This window comes from Sus scrofa, chromosome 10, assembly GCF_000003025.6.
Source record: "Sus scrofa isolate TJ Tabasco breed Duroc chromosome 10, Sscrofa11.1, whole genome shotgun sequence".
Lineage (NCBI taxonomy): Eukaryota > Metazoa > Chordata > Mammalia > Artiodactyla > Suidae > Sus > Sus scrofa.
Window position 1 is genome coordinate 53,647,260 of NC_010452.4, and position 22,747 is coordinate 53,670,006.

Below are 22,747 nucleotides of genomic sequence, written 5' to 3' on the forward strand. Positions count from 1 at the left end.
CTGTGCTTTTCTCTGGGTTGGATTTTTTTTCTTTGGATTCTTTGGTTTTGTTACTTCTGCCTATTTATTTTGACAGGGAGAATGCCTCATAATGAGCCAACTACAGCCCACTGAGACCTAACTGTGGAGGATACATGTGGTCTTGTTTCAGAAACCTAGTTGTTTCTGGTTAACATGCACGGGGCTCATCTGATGTTGGGCTCCCAGCCCACCGTCAGCTCTAATCCCAGCACATCCTTCTCTCATGCTGTTCATTAAAGATGGGGATCAAGTGGGACTTGGAGCAGCAGCTTTTTTTTTTTTTAATTGAGGTGTAATTGACCTGTAACCTTGTATTATTTCAGTGTACAACATGATGATATCTGTATATATTGTGAAATGATCACCACACTAAGTTTAGTTAACATCTGTCACCACATATAGTTACATGTTGTTTTTCTTGTGACGAGAACTTTTAAGATTTCCTCTGTTAGCCAGTTTCAGATACACACTATGGTCTTGTTAACTGTAGTTGCCATGCTGTACGTTACATTCCCCAGAGCCTCTTCATCTTACAACCGGAGGTTTGTACCTTTGGGCACCCTTCACCCATGTCGCCCTCTCCTTACACCCGCCCCCCCCACCCCTTGCAACCACCAGTCTGTTCTCTGTATCTGTGAGTTCAGTTTCTTTTCGATTCCATATGTAAGTGAAATTGTATGGTATTTGTCTTTCTCTGTCTGACTTGTTTCACTTGGCATAATGCCTTCATAAGGTCTCCCCATGATGTTGCAAATGGCAAGAGTTCCTTCTTTTGCATGGCTGAATAATATTCCATTGCACACACGTGTGCGTGCATGCGTGTGTGTGTGTGTGTGTGTGTGTGTGACATTTTCTTTATTCATTCATCCATTAGTAGAACAGAGGTTGCTTCCAAGTTTTGGCTGTGGTGAAAAATGCTGGCATGAACAGGACCAACTTTTTTTTTCCTTCTCTCTCTCCCTAATATTATGTTTCCATGTTTTGTGTACATTCTCACTTTTCTCACTCTTTTTCTTTTCTCTTTAAGCAATGCTAGGCTAAATTGAGACTTAGAAAATGTGTTGATGGTGTTTGGTCTCTCCCGACCTGGCCTCAGCTGCCCCATCTCCATTCTGACCTTTCTTTTCCAGATACTCATTCCTCTTACATTTTTACTAATTAATTACCCTAACTGTGGCATTTTATTCTCCTCTACATTCATTGATCCTTAGCTGATCTGTGTTCCACCTCTTGGGACCCAGTTGAAAGGCTGAATTTCAGCTGAGAAAGTCAAAATGGAATTTTTCTAGTTCTGTGATAATTTCTGCTTTTATTCGCTGGGATTCTTTTAAATGGGTGAAGTTTCCATCATCAGTTACTTGGTTATCCTGAAATATAGTTTGGAAAGAGAAAATGGTATGTTATTCAGCCTTGCCTTGTATTTATCATTTGTCAGAATGATGAATTGGGGCTCCAGCACCTTTTACTGGTGGTCACTAGTGAGCTGTTCTTTACTGTTTTGGGGGTGGAGGTGGAAGGACCTCTTATCAACTCATTATACACTCACGGACTTTATAGAATTGATACGTTTGAATCAGTTGCAGTCCTTCTTTTTGATATTCAAATTGTCCTGTCTTGGGCCAGTGGAGGCTCCTTCTAGAGGGTTTGCATGTCTCCTTGACACCACCCTATTAGTCTGAACCACTGACTTCTGGGCAGCACTTTCCACCTCGTTAAGTAATTGGATTAGTTGGTCTTTAAGATTCCTTTCAGTTCTAGCTTTCCTGCCAAAAAAAAAAGGTGCCACTTTTAATATCCTACAATAAACTCTTTTATGCTGGAAATACACTATTTTGATTTTTTTCCCTTTTGAGTTCACCGAGCAGGTAACTTTATGCATTGGAAAATATGAAATGTTTTTGTTTCCCCCCTTCCTACCTTTTAGCTCTCACTTACGTAACACTGGCTCAGGATCCTTCCATTCTCTAAACTCAGTATCTAGGCAGAAAAACAAAACAAAATAAGCGGTAGAAACATTTCTATCCTTAAGGCTGTAATGAGGCTTACCAAGGAAGTACCTGATTTTGAAGATGGATTTTTTTTTTGAAATATACCAGCATTAGTTGTTACTATTCCAAATGCGATATTTTTCTCACCTTTTAGTTGAGGCAGGAAGAATGGATAGCTGTGTTTTATCCCATAGCCCTGGTAAGGCAGAATGAAGAGATGAGGGGGGCTTGAAGCACCCCAGTGAGCTGTTCAGGGAAGTCCAGAAGGCTGCAAAGCCAGCCAGCTCTTGCCAGGTGGCTGCAGAGTCAGCCCCAGTTCCTACAAGCCGAGAGCTGGAGTCGGTCCATCCAGGCAGGGCCTGAACCAGATCCAGGCAGCTGGGCCAAGTCCTGAGGCTGTCCCTGGGACCAGAAGGTATAACCAGAGGGAAGCACGGATTTAAATTCCAGGGCATGAGACAAAAGCTCATCATATCGAAGGAGAGGGAGCTGAAATGACTGTTGTATAAAATGCTGGAAGCACACTGTCTCATGCTAAACCGGCTGCAGAAAACTTAAGTGCCTGATTTTTGTTTCTGTCTGTGCCCTGTGGAGCACATGTGACTTCAAAGGCAGCTCTGTAGGGTGCAGGGAGAAAAGAGCATGCTTTTATTTCCAATTTTGGCACAAATCTTCCAAACTGTTTTTGATGGCCAGGGAACAAAACTGGAATTCCCTCTGGATTCACTTGCATGTAGCAGGCCCGCCTTCGTTTTCCTCTGGTGACAACTTTCCCTTCTTCAACCTGTGCTTCCTCCCTACTTGGAGGCTTTATTTTGTATGAAAAAGGCAAGGCTGCCACTAGATGATTTCAGGTGAAGCCTCGAGACATGAGCTCATCCATTGCACTGCGCCCCCCCCCCCCCAAGTTCTTCCTACCGTAAAACGTGTTTTCAGAATTGAAAACAGTGGTTTAGTTTATAAGACTGTTTAAAACTATGAAACACCTTTTTAATATGAGTCTTAGGTTGTGAAAAGGAGCTCCTGGTTTCATTTCGGTAAGACGAGACATCTTGTTGAAGAGCGAATATAGCTTCAGCCTGTTGCGTGTGCCTGCTGTGTGTGTCTGTGTGTGTGAGCTTCTCGAGACCCAGAGTTTCCATTAATTCTAGAAAGTGGAGACATTGGAGCTGTTTTCAACGACTCCATCTCTCCCTTACCAGCCCCAGATGGTTCTTTGAGGTATGTTTTGGGGAAAGGTTTCCTTTGTGGCCTCTTTGCCTCCCCCCACCCCCCGCCCCCGCCCGGGCCCCGAGCTACTCCTTCACACCCAGGCTTCACTGCAGACTGATTCAGGCTATGCTCTTTGTTATTTCTTTTGGCCTGTTTATTCCTGATCATTTTGTAGTACTTTTTTCCAAATCGTACATTCCCTGTTGCGTTTGAAACTTTGGATCCTGATACTGTAGCAGGGCGGTGGTTCTGCTTGACTTAAAGAGTGATCCTAATGAGCCAAAAGTGGCGGTGGTTTTTATGACCATGACGGGTCTTGTGACCTCTCAGGAAGAAACTGCCACTCTGTGGCCCTGGTCTGATTATTACAGGTCAGCAAATGAAGGGCAAGGTATTATTAGGCCTGATAGATTGGCCATTAGACTTCTGTATCCCTGGATTAATAACTCATAGTTCTTTGGTCTTTCTTGTTGTTTGTGATGGTGCCTTAAATGATAAAGAACAGTAATACAGTAGTGATAATAGTTATATCAACGTGCTAAAAGATTTACTCTTCTCCCCCTTCATCCTCCATTAAAATAGAACCCTCTCTGAAGAGTTAGGTTATGAGTAGAACGAATATATGTTGGTCTAGTCAGCAGTATTATGATCTAAAAGCATTTATCAAAGGGCCAAGTATAGGAGGTACGATATGAAATTCTCTACATACCAAAAGTCATTTGTTATCTGCCTCTTTGGTCTACCTTCTATATGCAAAAAATTGCTTAAAAAGGTGCTAGTGAACACCACACTCACATATGGAGATTTCCTTCAAAGAGCTTTACGGATATATTCCAGTAGAGAAAAAAAAAAACCCGCCTCATGTGAAACAGTTATTGAATAACACAGGAAACACAAACCTGAAGTTCAGTGGGCGGAGGCTGGGTTTCCATAGATTATCAGAGTTCAGAGATGGGAGACTGTGGAGTAGATGAGCTGGAGATGCCACTTGAAAGGGAAGAAGAATTTGGAAGATTTGTGTGGTGGGGATGGGGGAGAGCTTTAGGCATGGGAGATGGCGCTGATAAGTCCATAAGGAGGGGACCAGGTGGTGAGGATTTATGGGCCGCTGGGAAGGCCAGGATGACTTGGACTAAAGCCTTAGGTGCGTAAAAGATTCTAGTGAACTTTTTAATCAATGAGCTCAGTGTATGAATGGAGTTGATGATAGAGAATTTTTACAAATATGAAGTTTCATCTACAGATGTGAAGTAATTAGCAATTGTACTCACATTGTATAATTCATTAAGTTTGTTAAATTAGTTAATGCCAAACATTAAGACTGTTTGGCAAAGTTGAAAGAAAGCTGTAAAATTATAAGCAATTTTTTTCAGCGAGTACAATGAAATATACTAAAATGACTCAAGGGACAAGTTAATTTTGACTTTGCACAAAATGGTTGCAATACTGTAAGATCTTCAAGAGTGATGACCTTGTCTGGTTTAGTTTTGTGTCTTCCGAGAGGTGTACCTTAGCATAGTACCCTGCACACGGTGGGCTTTTAGTAGTTTTCATTGAGTGGATGCATTAATTTAATATAAAGACATCCTGTGTGAGGCGTTGGCCTCAAGGAGACATTAAATTGTGTGACACTCCAGAGTACCCTTAGAAGGTAAATTTCATTGTCCAGGAAATATGTTATGTGTTGATAAAGTCCCATTGCTACTAGTCTTTTCATAAATATTTTGAGGCGGTTGTTAGAACCATCCAAAGTGATTTTATTGAGTATCTTCTATGACTCCAATATCAGAAGGTATGTGAGATTTGATTCTTGACATTACAGAAATGATGTTACAGTTGGAAGGTAACAGTATTCATTGGGGGAAAGTTGGAAAATCAAGACAATACACAAGGCAGAAATACTAGGCAGGAGTGTAAGTAGATATTCATTGTTGCTCTTTTCTTCTTGTCTCTTTTCCTTAGGAAATTTATCTGTTATATTTTCAATTGATGGCTCAAATTGATATCTTTTCTGGATTTCATACCTGGATGCTGAGCATTTTCCCATCATCAAACTTCATATCTCTAAACTCAACCAGATTAAGTCCCTCTGCCTTTTTCTTTTTTCACAGTTGTACTTCACTTTCTTGTGCTTCACAGATACCATAGTTTTTGTTAAGTTTTTTAAAATTATAGTTGATATACAGTGTTGTGCCAATTTCTGCTGTATAGCAAAGTGTGTGTGTGTGTGTATATATATATATACACACACACACATTCATTTTTTAAAAATGCTGTTTTCCATCATGGTCTATCCCAAGAGATTGGATATAGTTGCCCATGCCATGCAGTATATTCTTGCTATTTATTCATTCTAAATATAACAGTTTATGTCTACTAACCCCAAATTCCCAGTCATCCCACTCCCTCCCCGTTCCTCCTTAGCAACTACAAGTCTGCTCTCTATGTCTCTAAGTCTGTTTCTCTTTTGTAGATAGGTTCATTTGTGTCATATTTTAGATCCCTCATATAAGTGGTATCATATGGTATTTATCTTTTCTCTTTCTGACTGACTTAGTATGATAATCTCTAGTTGCATCCATATTGCTGCAAGGGCATTCTTTCTTTTTTATGGATGAGTAGTACTCCTTTGTATATATGTACCACATGTTCTTAATCCATTTATCTGTTGATGGACATTTAGGTTGTTTCCATGTTTTGGCTATTGTGAATAGTGCTGCTGTGAACATAGGGGTGCATGTACCTTTTTGAATTACAGTTTTATCCGGATATATACCCAGGGGTGAGATTGCTGGATCATATGGTAGTTCTGTTTTGGTTTTCTGAGGAACCTATGAACTGTTTTCTATAGTGATTATACCAATTTACATCCCCACCAATAGAGTAGTCGGGTTTCCTTTTCTCCACACCCTCCCCCAGCATTTGTTATTTGTAGACTCATTAATGATGGTCATTCTGACTGATGTGAGGGGGTACCTCGTTGTAGTTTTGATTTGCATTTTTATAATAATTAGTGATTTAAAGCATCTTTTCATGTGTCTACGGGTTCTTCTGTATGTCTTCTTTGGAGAAATGTCTATTTAAGTCTTATCCCCATTTTTCACTTGGGTTGCTCGGTTTTTTGTTGTTGAATTGTATCCTTTTTCTATAATGGTGTTGTTTTGTTCACTTAGGCTTAAAGTCATTGAATTTTTTCTGTATATATTTATATTTCCTTATGTTTATAAATTGTCATTGCCACTCTATTCTGGATGATGAATAGATCAAGAAAATAGAAGAGATTTTTAAGCAAATAAGCCCTTATATTCAGAGGACTGTGGTGGACAAGAGGAAATGAAGTAATGTTCTTGGAACTCTGATGGAAGACACAGACGGTGAAGTTTCGAGAAAGATCTATTTCAGGGCCAGGGATACAATGAGAGAGCTCTCCACATTCCTTGGCCTGAAACATTTGGTATATGTTGCTTAATATTGCTGTATCAAATTTTGATTAATAGAATTGTGCTTTAAATGTTTTGGAAAATCTTAATATTGAAAGGAAGCCTGTTATTAAATTTGTGTTTTTCCACTACTGTATTTTTCTGGTGTATGGGTAGCTTTACATAAAAAACACATTGATTCTTCGTGCCACGGTCTCAGGGTCATCTTATGTGTAGCCGATGATTAGTGAATGAAATGCCGTGTATTGTAGGCTGTCTCTTGCTGGCGGTATTTAAACAAAGATGACATTGCTGTTTCAGATGCTGAAGGCATGAACCTGGGATTGGGTAGAAGATTGGACTATCTCTCTATGACCCCGTCCAAGATTAAGATTTTACCCTTTTATAGTGATTCCTAGGAGAATTATTTAATAATTTATTTCTACTGTTATGTAATATACTGGCAATAAGTGTGCATTGATTTTGGCTTTTTCTATAAAACTTTGGAAAGTATAAAGTCAAATATTTACAATAACATGCAAGGGTGCCATCACTTGCAGAGTGTTTGTGGATTACATTATGATTGTTGAATTAAATTAAACTAATCTTTCGATTTTGTTGACCTGGAACTTGGTGGTAGGTGCCGAACCTTGGAAGCACTGAGTTGAGCATTTTCATTGCATTAAGATGGTCTGCAGACAATTAGCCTGACCAAGTTTATGAAGCTATGTTGTTATAAATGCTCAGCATATCTCTCTGTAAGGTAGAAGGATTAGAAAGAAATACCTTTTCCTTCCTTGAATGAAAGTCATGCAAGACAAGGGATGAAAGAGTGTAATTTTGGGGTATTTGATTTGTACTATAAAAAAACTTTTGGATGCAAGCACATTTTACGAATGATCTCCTGATTTTTCAGCCATGTCCAATTTTCTCAATCTGATATGTTCAGTTTCTTCCTCTACTGCAGGAAGCTAGAGGTTATTGTATGAAGCCTGAAAAATGTAGTTGCTTTAGATCCTGTGCCAGTATTCCATCATCGTCTTGGAACAAAGAACATGGTAAACATCCACCGCTTATACAATGGAAGAATTCCTTTGAACCAGATTGACCATAAAGAAATATCTCCATAGCAGCAAATGCAGAGCTGTGTGTGTCTAGCACTGGTCCAGACTTCCTCTGGAGTGCTTTGGTCTCTCCAGCGAGCATCTTCATTCTTGTTCTAACCCTCTCATATAGGCGGATCTCGGTGTTTTTGCTATCACGGAGTACTTTTGAAGAGTCAGTTAATAAATGTGAAGTATGATGGAAGAGAAAATCCCTATTTTACAGCCTTGGTGATTAATAGGTGATTCAGGCAAGAATGATCAGTGGATGGTAAAGAGAGTGAGTGAAAGATGTTGCAGTCAGAATATTCTCAAAGTGTTGCCCTTTGGACTACTTGATTACAAAGGGAAAAAGGTGTCTTTAGGATGGAGAATACTAAACATGTGATCAAATTTAAGCCATCTAACATCACCAAAAGAAGAACAAATTGGTGTCATGTACCCACTAATTTGATAGCCCTGCACGTCACTTTGGCAGCATTCCTGCCCCAAATGTGTAACCTGAACCTAATGATGAGGAAACAGTCAGACAAATAAAAAAATGAGAGCTTGTTTTCTTAAAAAATGCCAGTCATTATAGGCCAAAAAAGCTGGGGAAGCTATTTTTTGATTAAAGGAGACTAAAGAGATATGACATCTAAATGCAGTGTATGCTCTCAGATTGCATCCTACATCAGGGCAACAGCTATAAAGGACATTTATTGGGGAAATTTGAAAACAAGTACCATGTATTTGATAATAATGTTGTAACAATGTATGTAAGAGAACATCTTTTGTTCCTAGGAGGTTAAAACTGAAGTATTTAACTACTTAATTGTTGTGATACTAACTTTCATATAAGTCATATGATATATATGATAATTTTTATTAAATAATTTATATAATAAGAAATACATGTATAGTTATTTGAAAATATTACATTGTGTTAAATATTATACATACTTGCTTTAAACATTTGTATGCATGTGTAAAGCAAATATGGCAAAACATTGACAACTGGTGGATCTAGATAGAGGGCACATTCATTGCACTATTTTTGAAATCTTTTGAGGTTTGAAATTCTTTTTAATAATGATTTTTATTTTTTCCATCATAGCTGGTTTACAGTGTTCTGTCAATTTTCTACTGTACAGCAAGGTGACCCAGTCACACATACACATATACATTCTTTTTTCTCACATTATCATGCTCCATCATAAGTGGCTAGATATAGTTCCCAGTGCTATATAGCAGGATCTCATTGCTTATATATTCCAAAGGCAATAGTTTGTATCTAGTAATCCCAGATTCCCAGTCCATCCCACTCCTCCCTCTCCATCTTGGCAAGCAGAAGTCTATTTTCCAAGTCCATGGTTTTCTTTTCTGCAGAAAGGTTCATTTGTGCTGTATATTAGATTCCAGATCTAAGTGATATCATATGGTATTTGTCTTTCTCTTTCTGACTTACTTCACTTAGTATGAGAATCTCTAGTTCCATCCATGTTGCTGCACATGGCATTATTTTGTTCTTTTTTTATAGTTGAGTAGTATTCCACCGTGTATATATACCATATCTTCTTAATCTATTCATCTGTCGATGGACATTTAGGTTGTTTCCATGTTAAAATGTTGATTAAGTCTAACTTTTCTATTGTGTCATTTAGGATCTCTGTTGCCTTGTTGATTTTCTGTCTATCCATATGAGTAGGATAGGTTTGAGAGGATCTGTCCATTGATGTGAGTGGGGTAGGTTTGAAATTTTTAAAATTTTAATCTTTTAGAAGTTGGGGAAAAGGTCTTTTGTTTTAGGGATGAGGTAATAGAGACAAATGTTGCTATGAAACTCATGAGAAAATGGCATTTTATTACTGTTGAATAAAGCAAAGTGATACAGTCCATTGAAAATAAGTATTCACAAATGTAAACATTGAGTGAACTTGACTCAGTCCGGAATTAAGTACTTTTAGGGTAGAGAAAAGATTGTAGTTGGATGTCTTCATCTTTCATTTTGTTTTTACAAAATTGGCTTTCTCCTGTTGAGGGTTCTTAGCTCACAGAATCGTCATAAGAATTAAAGAGAGAATGTATGTGAAAGTGCTTGTAAGCTGTGAAAATTATGTCTCCAAGTTTCTTTGTGTTTAAGGTATAACTTGTGCTGAATTATAACACCTGGTGTTGTATTTTATCAGTATATAGAATATGCATTCATAGGGAGACAAACTGGGTCAGTGACTTTTTAAAGACTCATTCCATAACATCTGTAATTTAGAAAAATAAAGCTGCCTCCATGTAGATGAGATTAGCATAGTTCTGCCTTATGGCATGTCTAGAACAGTGTCTAAATACATATAACAAATATTAGCTTTTTCAATAATGAAGCAAAACTTCACTTACTTTTAATGCTCATTTAGTTAGTTGCACTTATAGAAAAAATCTTTCCCCAGAGGTTGGAAAAAGAGCAAATAAGAGCTTTAACCTAAGTTAATAGAACATTAAATAGAGAAAAGCTGAGTTGCTTGCTGTGCTGTTATCTTGTGATAATTTCAATATAGGTTTTTAAGTATGCTTTCAGAATTTTACTGTTACACTAAATATAAAATTGAGTCAATGTATATGGGGTCCTTAGAATGAATACGGCATATGAACATTTTGCTCCTTCAGAGGGAATGGGCCAGGATATAAAATGGTGATATTTTGACCATGATTGAAAGGAAACTGTACGGAAAGGATGATGGCAAGGAAGGAATTAGAGGAAACAAATATAATCCATTAGCCAGAGGAGACGTTCTTGTCAGTTACGGAATTTAACAAGGTTCTCCTGCTAGTGTAGACAGCTCAGGCGTAGCCTATGGTGGGCACAGGTTTCACTGCTAACTAGCCAGAGTGACCTCAAGTTGCTGTCTTTGTTATTTGGCATATGAGGTGACTGTGATAATGAATATTTTACATGACAGCAATCATTGAGTAATTACTGTGTACCTAGAGCAGTGTTAAATGCTTTGTGTTTCCTCACTTATGTCTCTGTAAGATATGTATATATGTCTAATATTCTTATTTTACAGATAAGTAGGGTAGACTCAGAGAAGTTAAATAACTTGTGTAAGATCACACAGAGAGTAGTGGCAAAGTCACGTCTTAAACCCACGTTGTCTGACCTCGGAGCCCACTTTATACCCACCATACTATACTTAACTGACTCTCTAAAGTTGATATTGGAAGGAACAGATTAAGAAGATATAGAGCCTTTTGAGAGATATGATATGTTTTTAGTGATAATAAAGGGATGGGAATAACTCTTAACCTTAAAAAAAAAAAACCTAAAAGTAACTAGGGAAGATATATGATACAACAATTTTCAGACATTAGACAAATAGCACAAAACAGTAGTCTTTCAGAGAAGAGAAGCATGAAATTGTTTTAGCTTCTTGCCTGGAGTATGTATTTTCAGATATGTAACAGAGCCTACTTATTGCTTTCAGTTGAGAAAACCCAGTTCAGGGTTTGAAGGGGCCACAGCCACTGGAATTCACAGGATATTTGGGATAGGAGAGAGCTGCACAGAAAGCCCACTCCAGCGATCTGCAGAGTTTTCAGTGACTAGAAAGCTGCTTAAGGCCAGGAGAAGACATGGAAAGAATCAGGTGGAATCATTCCTAGAGCACTCTATTTTATATTTTCCATCACTCAGTGTGGAGAGACCTCCTAACATTGCAGGGCCTCAGTTGGAGTTCTCAGAAAACCATTGCCTCAGTCGGGTGGCAAAATTAGCCCTTCAACTAGACTCTTCTGGTCTTGCTTAACGAAGCTTAAGAGCATGCCATGGAAGGATCACATTGTTTCCAAGTAACTTTATTGCATCCAACACAAAGCCCCCCAATATTTAAAGGAGTATAAAAAATTCCAGCTTCGACAGTGTAAAATTCACATTGTCTGGCAATCAGTCTGAAATGAAGCAGGAAAATATGACCCACAATGAGGAGGAAAACAGTCTATAAATAAAGGCCCCGAAATTATACCCAGCAACGGCAGAATGTACATTCTTTTCAAGTGCATATACCAAGATAGACCAATGGGAACTTGAAATTGAAAAGCAAAGCCATCTATGATAGCATTAAAAAAAAAAGTACTTTGGGATAATTATTATTATTATTATTTTTGTCTTTTCTAGGGCCGCACCCCGCGGCATATGGAGGTTCCCAGGCTAGGGGTCTAATCGGAGCTGTAGCTGCCAAGCCTATGCCACAGCCGCAGCAACGCGGGATCCAAGCCGCGTCTGCAACCTACACCACAGCTCACGGCAACACCAGATCCTTAACCCACTGAGCAAGGGCAGGGACCGAACCCGCAACCTCGTGGTTCCTAGTCGGATTCGTTAACCACTGCGCCACGACAGGAACTCCAACTTTGGGATAGATTTAACAAAGCTGTGCAAAAATAAGACCCCGACACTGAACCTGGGAAAATGTTGCTGAGAAAAGTTAATTAATGTCTCAATAAATGGATAGATATACCCGGCTCATAAATTGGAAGACTCAATATTGTTTTGTTAATTCTCTCCAAATTGATCTATATATTCAGTATTACCCCAGTGGAAACCCAGCAGCCTTTTTATTTTGTAGAACTTGCCTTGCTGACTTAAGAACGTGATTTTGAAAAAGAAGAACAAAATTGGAACATAAACCACCTGATTTCAAGACTTATAAAGGTTTAGTACTCAAGACGGCATGGTGGTAGCATGAAAGTAGGAGATGAATAGCATAATGAAGACAGCAAGTTAATTCAGGTGGGTAAGGAAAATTCTTCCAACAAATGGTGCTGGAACCATCGTATAGCCATATACGTGGGGAAAAAAGAGGACCCCAACCCTTATCTTATACCACATACAGAAATTAACTTGAAGTGGATCATAAGTTTAAGGTATGAGTTAAGACAATTAAATTTCCAGAAGAAAATGTAGAAGAAAATTTTAGCGACCCTGAGCTAGGCAATTATTTTAAAAATATGACACCATAAGCACCAACTATAGAAGAAAAAGTAGATAAATTATACTTCATGAGAATTAAAAGTTTTTCTTTCCAAAAGATACTAAATAAGATAGTAGAACAGGAAGATAGAAACTGGGAGAAAATATTTGCCAAGTATTTATCACACAGGGGACTTGTATCCACAATGTATAAAGAACTCTTGGAACTTTGCAGTAAGAAGAGAAAAAACTCTTGGTTCCTGGAGTGGTAATGGACCCAACTAGGATCCATGAGGATACGGGTTCAATCCTTGACCTTGCTCAGTGGGTTAAGGATCTGGTGTTGCTGTGAGCAGTGGTATAGGTCGCACATGCTGCTCAGCCCAGCTTTGCTGTGGCTGTGGTGCAGGCTGGCAGCTGCTGCTCCGATTCGACCCCTAGCCTGGGAACCTCCATATGTTGTGAGTGTGGGCCTAAAAAGAAAAAAAAAAAAAAAAAAAAAAAAAAAAAAGACAGGCCATATCAAGAGTTAAAAAGGGTGTAGAGAAACTGGAACTTTCCAGCGTTGCTGGTATGTATGTAAAATGGTAAGGTTATTTATAAAAGTATTTGGTAGTTTCCTAAAAAGTTGGATGCCATACCCACAGCCATTCCACTCTAAGATGGTTTTCCAAGAGAAGTAAAACCTTATGTGTACAAACAATGTGTGTATAAAAGACTTTACCTGGAAGTCCGAAACATAGTTCTATATTCGTTAACTTATATTTCTAATAGTTCCAAACTGGAAACAACCCAGATATCCACCAGCAGATGAATGGATAATAAATTTTAATGTATTCATGCAAATTAATACTACTTAGCTGTGAAAAGGAACAAAATATCAATGTAATCAACAACATGGGTGAATCTCAATAATTATTCCTGAGTGAAAGGAATCAGGCTGTACCAAGTACCTCCTGTATGGTGTCATTTAAAATTCTAGAAAATTCAAACTGATCTATAGCAACAGAAAGCGTGTTGATGGTTCCCTGAGTTTGGGTTAGTGGGGAAGAAAGAGGAGATGGATTACGAAAGGATGTGAAGAGTCATTGTGGAAACGTTCATTATCTTGAGTGGGGTGATGGTTTCGTGGCATACCTGTGTCAAAACCCACTACACTGTACATTTTAAATATGTGCAATATATTCTGTGCCAGTTATACCTCGTTAAAGCTGTGAAAAGAATCCTACCGCTGATGAGATGCTGAGGTCACGTATTAACAGTTGTGGTAGAAGCCTAGACATGTAGAGCAGATGAGACCCTGGAGGTGCTCTTTATCATCACTGAGAAGTAAATGATTTGTCCAGGATAGTCACACATCACTCAATGAAGCCTTATTAAAATACTACATCTCGTGACACTCTCCAAGGGATGTTAGTTCCAGGAAGACTGGGCTTGTCCTGTCCATCTTTGTAGCTTCCATCTGCTTAGACAGTACTTTGCACATAGTGGTGCTGAGTAAATATATGCCGGTTAGCTAAAAGCATGATGTTTCCTAAGTTGAATTATAGATGAGAACTGCTTCACTTTCTTGGTAGAGTGGAAAGCTGCACTCAGTAAGTGGTGGATCTTATTTCAGTTTCCACTTATTGAACTTTTGGGAGTTCCTTTGGACACAAAGTCGTTTCATGGGCATGCTTGGCATTGCTTGAATCTAGGAAGCCCCCAAGGTGGAGGTGGAACAGAACTGATTGGGTACACATTACATAGGCTCTGCAAGTGACCGAGAAGCCCAAACCCAGCAGCTTGAATAAGATAAAAGTGTGTTTCTCTGTCACCTAAGTGTGTGAAGCCATCGGAGACCCGGGCTCAGTCTTCTTTTTCCACCATCCCTTCATCTTGCCCTTGTCCAAATGTTTCACGATGACTCTCATCGGGTCCACTTTCCCTCCAGCAGGAAGAGTGGGGGCAATGGGAGATGGAAAACTGTGACCGCAGAGCTTTGCCCATCACTTTCATGCAGATCATTTTGGCCAGAGCTGCTACTAGGCCGCGCCTAGCCGGAGGTGAGCTGGGCCTGAAGTCTGATCTCAGAACAGAGAATAAATATTGTGGGGTGACCTGCTGTCTGAACCACAGCGAAAGATCTGAGTATCGCAGGAGTTTTAGACTTACAGATAGCTGGAGTTCAAGAAGGTCATGATATTGTAATGTCACCGAGTCCTTCGCTTTTCGCTTCAATTCGGGAGTGACAGAGGGAAGAGCTGGAGGGATGTGGCTCGGTCTTTCACTGCATCGTTGACACATCCGCTTCTGTTTCAGGTTGTGAATGAAGGCGACGACCCTCCCTTCTCTAAGGTTACATTCTGGTGGCTAATATTTCGGCCAAAAAGCCACAAAATGTTCTCACCGAAGGTTGATAGGCGGGGATGGAATCTCCAGTAAGAAAAACTGCTTCAAGAGGCGTCTGAGAAAGACTGGCAGGAAATGTGTTGTTACCATTTAATAACAGATGGTCGTTTAGTCATTGCTGAGGACTTTGTAATATTGTTTAAAAAAATCAATTGCTTACAATTTTGTGAAGCAGCTGATTTTAATTTTCACTTTTTCAGGGGGAGGAAACCAGGTCACGGAAGGGTATGTAATGAAGCAGCTCTGTTCAACGAGTGAATTTGTGGCACAGATCAATCCTGGAAACTCAGATTATGGGTTTGCTATCCATTTCTTTGCCCATTAGGTCATCTTTCTTTTGGAGAAAATGAGAAATGATCTAAAGAAAAAGAAGGAAAATTCAAGAACTTTCCTCCCCAAGCCCCATATTAATAGAGTCGACATTTCTCTCTTGATTGTCCCCAGGTCGGCCCCCTAGAGTTCACGGGGGACTGGACTGCCTGGTCCTCAGAGCCATGCATGGTGCTCTTTATCTTTTACACAGGGTGCAAAAGTGTTGCTTAGCAACAGTGATTCTTCCAGCTCTCACAACGGCTGCAGCCCGCGGAACTGACAATAGAGTGGAGTTTGAGGGCGAGATTCTCATTTTTCAGCTGCTTCATTGTGGTGAGGGGGGGATAAAGAAAGAAAAGGCAAATAAGATGAAAGAATCACAATCAACAGCACGATGCAGAAGGGCTTTGGCTGATGGTGGAGAATGGTTGAGGCCATGCACCCTTCACTTGATTGATAAATGCTGGCTGGGAGAATTAGAAGGGAATAATCAGGGCAGCAGAGGTTAACGAGAGAAAGTAAAGAGGCAGTAGAACAAGGTGGCCAGGCGGTCTGCAAGTATCTGACCGACAGGATGTCTGGAGCGCTCTCATCCTCTCTGTTTTGGGGGGTTTGTTTCCTTTTTCCCCCCTTCTGGTCCAGGTTACTGGGGATGTTTTTGAAGGCATATAGAAAGGATGGAGGGAGGCTTTTTAGGTTTTTCCCCAACTCGCTTATTGGCAGTCTTAAAAGTGGGGTGAGCAGCTTCTTCTTGAGTGCTAAGTGTTTAAAAAGATGTTCAGGACAGCGACTTTCAGTGATGATCTCAGGGTGGCCAGTCTGTGGTTCATGCTCTAGAGCCCAGCAGCACCGGACACTTGGAAATGCTCCACAGCCTTCGAGGCAATTTTAATGTTAGAAATGCTCTCGTTTCCTGGTTCATAGTCTTTCTCTCTCTCTTCCCATCATTTTATGGAGATAAAATGGAGGCGCACGTGCTGACCACTCAAACGAGATATTTCAGACCTGAGCGATTACAATCTTTCATATCAAATGCAGCTACAGCCCTTTGTAGAGCAGTTTTCTGAAGTGAATCAGATGGGTTTTTCAGAGCTGAAGGAAGTCAGAGGATGAAATAAATAAAAGCAGAGAGGAAATTGAAAGGGGTGTGTGTGGGGGAAACATATGTTTTCAGATGATATTTTAAAATAGATGGAGAGTTGATGAGACAGAGATACTGAAGACTGACTCCAGATGGCGGGAATAGCAATGGCAAGCTGGCGTGGAGGGACAGAACGCAGGCTGGCACCAGCCGGGGGTGGGGGAGGAAGTGAGGGAGAGGGAGAAGACGGCTGTGGGGGGAGGCGGAGGGAGGCTGCCGTGCTGGTGGGCAGGGCACTGGGAGCTTTTGAGGTTGTATAGAAAGAAATTAGAATGATCGAATCCATACCCATCACTTTCAGTTTAACCATTTACCCAGCAAGTTCGTGCCTTGCGCCAGACCTGTATCTTGTTTATGGAAAAGACACACCTGACTTGGACTTTGCTAAGGCTGTGGTTACAGGCAAAACGGTATTCAAATCATTCACCGGGTAGAGGCCATGGAGGGAGTGGGCTGGAGGAAGACTCTATGAAATTTTGTTTTTTTCTGCATATATTCAAATTATGGTGATACATAGTGAAGGATATTTATGCTTTCACGTAATGGTCGTGTAGAGTCCTCAATGACCTGACTTCATCTTTATGAATTGATTGGGGGTGGGGGACAGTTACCGAGCGAGGACATTGAGAAACAAGAAATGATTCCAGTTCTAGCCTTAAGATGTCCAGAGTGGCCTCCCATTACTAAGAGGGGTAGAGAAATCCAGCCACTTTCTCTTCGTGTGAAATGATGCGATTTTATTTACATTATAATTATTTAACATCACTGGGTTTCCTGACTCTGAATTTGGCATGATGGTTTCATTCACTGAGCCTTTACTGACTGCTTACTCTGTACTACAAAGGGTTCTAGGACTACAAAGAGGAAAAAGTCATAGTTCTGCCTTTGTTTTTTCTGCGAATGGATGAAAATGCCTCCTTTCACGTCTGGACTGTGTGTGTACTGCTACACTGTCACCTGAGAGGGGTCGACCGCCAGAGTCCTAACACTGTCATAAATCTATACCCACCCCACTCTTCTGCTCCATCGTTTGTCAACTGACCCATCATTACTGATGTTTGCCTTTTCTAACCACTGTTTACGCTTAGATAATTGTGGGTAGCAGCACTTTGCTATCAGGGTGACAGAAAACATAAAGATTCCAAAGGAGATTATTCTAAGTGTTCTTTTTATGGAGGGCCGTGAATTAAAATGGCAACCCTTGTCTAGTCCATTAAACAAGTCAAAGAATTCATACGCAGAAGGTGACTGCTCTTGTGTCATTAGAGTCTTTTGCATGGAGCTGGGACTATTACATCAATAAAAAAAAGTCTAATGTCTTCATTTATTGCATGGTTCCTGTCATGTTTCAGGGAAATGCCAATAATTTCAGTTGTTGTGATGAAAGTAGCTGCATTTGGGAGAGTTGCATTCCAGTGTCCTCAGAGGTGGACTCAGCCTTATCTTTTCTGTTTACCGTTCTCTGGATGTTTGCATTTGTTCTTGCTGCTTGCCATGGAAGCAAGACCTGTTGTAAATCTTTTGTTGGTAATGATGTAACCAGACTACTACAGGCAGAACCCCCAAAGCCTGACAATGCAGAAAATGACTAGTTTAGCTGAAATGGAGGCAAGCCTGTTACTGTAGGGAATAGGAGGGATGCACCCTCTCACTGAGTTCATTTTATTTGCTTTGAGGCAACAAATAGTATTTGGAAACAGTAGAGAATTGCCAGTGTGCAGGCAAAAATCCCCAAAGTAGTGCTAGCTGAGAAGTTCAAACTCCTGGAGGAGTTAAATGAAATATAAGCTGAGAGGTATTACATTTTTGTTTTTGAGAACAGTTTGCTGGTTACTGATACTCTGATGAAGAAGGGGAGAGGAACCAGTGGAGGAGCTAGGACGAAAGAGGTGGGCCCAGAGTGAGGTGAAAGGTAGAAACAAATTAAGCAAAGATAGACTGATGTGATGAAGCTGCTCTAAAGCTCTATTAAAATATGTAGGCAAAACCCAGTAGTTCCAAAAATTGTGTGCATATTCTGTCCTTTACAGACCCTTTAAGAATGTCTAAAGGACTTCTTCAGGCTAATCTAAGGTGCTACCCTCAGCAAAACTTTTTGAAGACTAAGTGTTCTATGTAAATCATGTTGTACCCAACTGGGGCTAAAGCAATTAGCTCATTGAGGGTGAGGCAGGGAGGAGAGGGAGCTGAAGGGAGGCGGGTGAAGGGAAGGTGAAGAGAGGGGCTAGAGTTTCACTGGTATCCAAATCCAAAGGGATTCTCTTTCTTTTAGAATCTAGTTTGTTTAGCCAAGTCACATTACTAACCACGGAGTCATTTTGACATATTACACTTTTCAGTGGGGGAAAGTAAATTGAGATGCCTATGAGCTCTGTCCTCTTTTGAGTGAAAAGCACTGCATCACTGTTGTGGATAATATTCATTTAGATTTTAGAGCTGGAAGATAATCTAGTCTAACCTCTTCACTGCACTGATAAGGAAGCTGCACCCTATAAGGTTAACTGACTTAATTGGCCTCATTAATGGATTAGTAGAGATCAGAACCTGGCTACCCAGGTTTTCTTAAGTTCCAGTTCTGGCCTCTTTTGTACAGTAGTCTGAGGACTGTGGGGAGGGAGGGGGTTGCCGGGGTGGCAGGGGTTGTAGAAGGAGGCAGGGGGAAGCCAAACCCATGTGTTCCTGGTCATTTTCTCCCAAAGCTGATGTCCATGGACTACTGACTGAGACAGGAATGAAGCTAACCAGTGGCCAGGAGATGAACTCCACTGGGTATCCTTTTGTCTAAATTCAATTCAAGGTAAATTAACATAGAGACAGAAAATTTCAGTCGGATTTGAGCCATACTTCCCATATTTTATCATATTTAGGTTACATTATCGAGTTATGCTGTAAATCTCATTTGCTTCCTATTCCTTAAGCTCAACAATTTAGATAGCAGTTCAGTGTTTGATTTTGAAAGGTAGGAGTATGTGACTATCCTGTTTTAACATCCTAACTCAGTGTTTTCTGAAAGTTTATTGATTTAGAATTGAAAAGAATTCTTACATCTGTGGGAACGTGTCCTTGGTTTTGGTCATCTCTGCCCATCAGTTTTCTTCACTCCCGTCTTGATCCCCTTATCACTCCCTCTACCTGCCTTTCTTTGGCTAGATTTTCCCCAGCTTGGTCCATACCTTGACCAAAGGTCGTCACATTTTTCCATTCACTAGATAACTCTCTGTAGGACATTTTCAAGACTCATCTTTAGGGCAGGGGTTCTTAAACTTTAGTGGACCTAAGAAAAGTCCAGGGAGGTCGATTCCTGGACCTCACCTGTTAGACCCTGGTAGAGTTGGTCTGAGATGAGGCCTTGGAACCTGTATTTTAAACAAACACTAATACCGACTTTGATGTAAGTGATCCATGACCACGATGCTTAAAGGTGTCAGATTTTGGAGGCACGCATATAAATCTTAGAGACATTTACACTTTGGACACCTTTACCTAATTATAAGGAGCCTTTTCTGTACTATTCCAGCCCCTGGGTCTGTCTGTTGGCTCTAGTTTTTTCTTCACTAACACTTAAGAGTTGATGGGAAAGAATCATCATTCTTCCGGTTGATGAATCTGGTTCGGTGAATTTCACTTTCAGTACTATGAGACTTGGAAGCCAAGAGGGGACACCATACCGTATCATGTGATGTTTACAGGGACCTGTAAAACACATGCTGCCACCAAAAGAATGACATTTAGAAGAAACAGGTTTTAAACAATAGCTGACTGCTGGCCTTCTTTAGACTCTTAAGAACTTCTAAGAGTAAATTAAGTTGAGTGGTGATGCTTACAGTGTCAAACCAGACATAAATAGAATTTTCTCTGGAAAGCTTGGAATGGAAAAGACTCTTTCACAAAAGTCATGAAATGTTTCCTGGTTCTGAGAAAAAAAGTATCTCTGCACAAAGGAGGGTTAGTGAGACCTTTGGTGTGATTCATGGAGTATGAAAAACACCTGCAGGAGAGGCTTAGGAAAGTGATCTAGGACATTTTAAAAAGATTTTGACAAGACGTGTACTGATTTGTGTATAAAGCAGTAGATTTTTCAGGAAGAAATATTTTTCTCCTCTTCTAGTGAGTGAACTTAGATGCTAGAGATCTGTGGATACAGAAGCCAAAGAGGGCCTATGTATCTTTTCCCTTCCTAGATTTTATCAACTCTTTGATCTTGAAGAAAGCACTTAAAACATTTTGACCACATATAGTTGCACATTCTTTCTCCTGTTCCAGCCTGTGGGCAAGAGTGGCATTTTGGAAATGTTATTCAGTTTTCACGGGCTTAGCAGACTGAATAAACACGGATGGAGTTTTTTCGCTGCTGCTGGAGACTGATGAGCTTGGCTCTGGGTACCTGGTTCTTTCGAAGTGCTCTGTGATGGGAGAAAGAGACAGAAGCAACCTAAGAGAGGCCAGGAGCCACCTTTTCCCTGCTGACTTCTTTCCTTTCCACCTGTAAAATGTTGTCCAGCTCATGGTCCTTTAATAAAATGCCTCAGACCCTCTGGGCCAGTAGAGTCTAGCACCGCCATACATTTCTTTGCCAAATGCACGTCCTTTGAGTTCCCAAGATAGACACAGCCAGGTGAAAAGAGACCAAATCCTGAAGAATCTTCGTTTGTCTGTGTTAAAGAAATGGTCTGCCGTGGTTTTAAGTTACTAGAACTAATCTTAAAATTTCCTCTCCTTTTTCTTCCTCTTGGAAGGTGCACAAGAAGCCAAGAAAAAACTCATAAATTGAAAGAAGCAATCTATATTCCCTCCTATTCTCTTTTTCTAAACTTTTCCCACATCAGAGAGACTCTCCTGTGAGTCCCCTTTGGACCCTGTCCATATGGGCTAGTTACTACAAGTTTCAGAAAGACTTTGTTGTAATATAATTTCACCAGTTGCTTGGCATGGGTCCCTGATGGACAGGGCCAGAAAACTGATAACAGAAGCTGGTGAAAAGGCAGAAGCTTTTAATGTCTTATTCAATTCACATTTCATAAGAGATATCAGATGCGAAGTGGCCTGGAGCAGTTCCCAGTTTTGATGAAAGTAAAGAGAGTCAAAATAGAAAAAGAGTTAAAAAGTGCTTTGAAGAACGGGAACTATTTGTATTAGTCAGCACGCTGGGTCCTGAAGGAACTGGCAGGTGCCATTATTATTATTTTTTAAATTGTGGAGATGAAGAGAAGTGCCTGGGAATTAAAAATCTGTTAAGTGTTGTGACTAGCTTAAAAATACATGGTCAAAAATTATTGGCCATGGAAATTATAGGTAGCTCAGACTAACATTGAATACATAGATGGTAAATAAAAGACATCAGATCAAACTGTCAAAGAATTTACTGTCGTTTCCAGAGGAACCTAGGTACCAAGTTTTATATAAACAAATAAGCAGTACATCAATCTAACTGCCTACAGTTTAACCATGAACCATAATAGCTGTGTTCATCTTAACTTTAGTAAGCTGCTTCTTTCTCTTGACTGTCATAATGGTAGATGAGTGAATGAATGAATGTCACATCTGTAGAACATTTATCTTTGTTCCCACAACAATGAAGTGATAGGAGGATTGATAGCGTATAGGGACCTGTTCTGCTTAGTATTTCTGTAGGTAATTTGACTAAGAATTGGAGACCATAACGTCAGATTTTCAGATTTTATGGAGTTGCCAATACTCTGTAAAATATGAAATAAATTCAAGTTGGCCTTAACAAATTGAAAAAAAGACATGCTATAGGATTGTGTTAGTTATGGGTAAAACGTCAGTAACAAAGACAAGATGAAGAAAAACTACCTTATAGTAACAATCTAAGGATAAGATGAAAAGAATCTCAGTTGGGGAGATGGAGACCAAATGACTGAATTTGGGAAAAATTTTAGAGGAAATGTGGAGGTACCCAAAAGCTGATTGAATAAAGACATGTTTTTGTTTTGCGTTGGCACTCTATGTCTTGTAGGCTGTTTATTAGTCTCACATGCCATTTTTTTTTGTAGTAGAAAAAACATAAAATCTAGCTAGGATCCTTGATCCTTTATTTTTCTTACATCTATTGAAATGTCACAGCCGCATTGAACACTCTGAAGATTTGTTAATTTTTTTTTGAGGAAAATAAGGACCTAAGTTCCAGTGTTCCAATAGGATAAATGTTATAACTGAGACATTACAAGGTAAAACCCCTCCCCCCCATCAGAAGGCAT

The 22,747-nt window shown here is 39.9% G+C and overlaps 2 protein-coding genes across 2 annotated transcripts in view; both read left to right on the forward strand.

Moving 5' to 3' along the window:
• NEBL (nebulette) overlaps nt 1–22,747 on the forward strand; it is a 354,941-nt gene that overhangs the window by 44,331 nt on the left and 287,863 nt on the right. The window lies entirely within an intron of this gene.
• Nucleotides 807–4,085, forward strand: C10H10orf113 (chromosome 10 C10orf113 homolog). The gene is given in 3 exon segments (XM_021064960.1): nt 807–2,261; nt 2,263–2,398; nt 2,401–4,085. Coding segments are annotated over 3 exon segments (366 nt in total). The 5' UTR covers nt 807–2,138; the 3' UTR covers nt 2,508–4,085.